The 2286-nt window shown below is 37.6% G+C and overlaps 1 protein-coding gene across 1 annotated transcript; it reads right to left on the bottom strand.

Moving 5' to 3' along the window:
• Positions 1-1512: 1512 nt before the first annotated feature.
• Positions 1513-2020, bottom strand: LOC141654902 (uncharacterized). The gene is made up of 2 exons (XM_074462012.1): positions 1755-2020; positions 1513-1651 (listed from the first exon to the last, which is right to left on the bottom strand). Exons 1-2 carry the CDS (start codon positions 2018-2020, stop codon positions 1513-1515), a joined length of 405 nt encoding a protein of 134 aa, XP_074318113.1.
• Positions 2021-2286: the final 266 nt, after the last annotated feature.

Genomic DNA, 2286 nt, shown 5'->3' with positions numbered 1-2286 from the left:
TTCCTATTGTGCACTGTGACCTAAAACCAAGCAATATTCTGCTAGACAATGACATGGTTGCCCATGTCGGAGATTTTGGACTGGCGAAATTTCTTGCTCAACCTCGACATCCTGATCAAAGTAGTTCTACTGGAATCAGGGGTACGATTGGCTACATTGCTCCAGGTAACAATAAGTCTATATGCATTAAATTCATCAATTCCAACCTCATTTTCCAAAGGACTGATCTCTGATGTTATGTTATTTGTTGTTTTCAATGAAAAGAGTACGGCTTAGGAAATGAACCGTCTCCAAATAGTGATGTCTACAGCTATGGAATACTTGTACTTGAGTTGATGACTGGAAAACGACCAACAGATAACATCTTTCACGAAGAATTCAATCTACAAATTTATGCAGAGGGCGCGTTACCTGACAATGTTTTGCACATAGTAGACCCAAACCTTGAAGATGATGAAATGACTGAAGAAGTCCATGATATAAGGGCAATCCAAGCCATTGCTGACCGACGAGTAGAATGCATGAAGTCTCTGATTAATGTTGGAATTTCATGCTCCAAACATTTACCACAAGATCGGATGAAGATAAGTGATGCCATAAGCAAGCTTCAAGTAGCTAGACAAAGGGTGTAATTTACCAAGAGGTACAATAAGAACATATATTATGTATACTGTAAAACGGGTACAATAAGAACATATATCAATTGAATCTGATTTCCAGTAGTAACAATAGTTTTTCATACTATGAGATAAATTTGAAGATGCTTGTCGCAACCACTCGCAGGCACATAAGGTTGTGTGGTATGCTAGTAGTTACAATCTGTAAAATGGGTAAAAGGGGAGTATTGAATACACAAGCTCCCTAGCTTTCTTAACCTTCCCATCCTTAAAAACAACACAATTGTTGTATAACTAACACCATCAGGTGAACAACCTTTCTTAGACATTTCACCAAGCAACTTCAATGCACCATCAACACGACGATTCTTACACGTTATATGTAAACACATTAGGCTCCAACCCATCTTTCTTCATATTACTATAAATCAAATTAACCATCTTAAACTTATTTTCCGCAAGCAAACAATCCAAAACATGATTATAAATCTTAACAGTGTAACAGTCTCAGGGAATTAATTCCGGAAGAATGTCACAAATCGGCAATTCAACACAGGAGCTTCGAAGTAATGGAGAACAAAGCTCGGATGAAGAATTAATGGAGTTTTATTATCAATGAAAGATTACAAATGTCAATTGCTTACAAATGTAAACTATTCAATGAATGTAGAATTACAGAAAATTGTAAGAGAAGATGAATTGTTTAGTTGTAACAGAATTATGATGAATGAATGTAACTAATTATTCCAGCTAATTATTTATAGTGATTTAACTACTTTGACTTTGCTTTAACCGACTTTGACTTCCTCTTAACAAACTTTTGATGACGTGGCTCATTTCTTCCCGCCAAATTGGTTGGGTTGTTACAATCCATCCTCCTTTCAAAAACTTGTCCTCAAGTTCCATTTAAATTGAACTCAGGAAACCTCTTTTCAATTTCTTCATATGATTCCCAAGTAGCATCATTTTCAGATCCATTAGACCAGTGGATCAGAACATAAACCACAGCCCTATTTCCCTTCTTCATCATCTTCCTTTCCAAAGACAAAGAATGGGCTCACCTCAGTATCTGCATGTTGCTTTGTCCATTTCAGAATTGATACTTTTTACAGGAAGAGGTCCATGGTGCTTCTTCACCGAGATATATGAAAAATCGGATGAATTTTGGCATGAGCAGGCAATTTAAGCACATAAGCCACTTCTCCTTGTCTTGCTATCACTTGAAAAGGACCAAAGTATTTGGGAGCCAATTTGTGATAAGGTCTATATACCAGTGATTGTTGTCTGTAAGGCTGCAATTTCACATACACCCAGTCATCTACAGCAAACTGTTTGTCTGATCTGTGTCTGTCACTTTGTTGTTTCATTCTATCTTGAGCCCTCTTGAGATGAAACTTCAGCATGTTTATACACTCTTCCCTGGCTGCTAAGCTCCCGTCCACACAAGCTGCTCTTGAACAATCTCCACTAAAGTAAGGAATGTGGATATGGGAGGTCATCCATAGACCACTTCAAAAGGAGTAGTGCCAATAGCTGAATGAAAATTACTGTTGTACCACCATTCAGCAAGGGGAATCCAATTTGCCCAATCTTTAGGCCTTTCACCAGTCATACACCTTAGATATGTCTCCAAACATTTGTTCACAATCTCTGTTTGACCATCTGTCTG

This window comes from Silene latifolia, chromosome 5 (assembly GCF_048544455.1).
Source record: "Silene latifolia isolate original U9 population chromosome 5, ASM4854445v1, whole genome shotgun sequence".
NCBI classification, from domain to species: domain Eukaryota; kingdom Viridiplantae; phylum Streptophyta; class Magnoliopsida; order Caryophyllales; family Caryophyllaceae; genus Silene; species Silene latifolia.
The sequence above is the reverse complement of the archived record's forward strand: the minus strand, read 5'-3'. Positions and strand labels throughout refer to the sequence as shown.

What these genes read in the sequence shown, in the direction of transcription:
- LOC141654902 (XM_074462012.1), bottom strand. Translation starts at nt 2,020, where the DNA reads ATGCTGAAGTTTCATCTCAAGAGGGCTCAAGATAGAATGAAACAACAA. An exon ending in CCGATTTTTCATATATCTCG is followed by an intron (nt 1,652 to 1,754) that starts GTGAAGAAGCAC and finishes GTCTTTGGAAAG; the next exon opens with GAAGATGATGAAGAAGGGAA.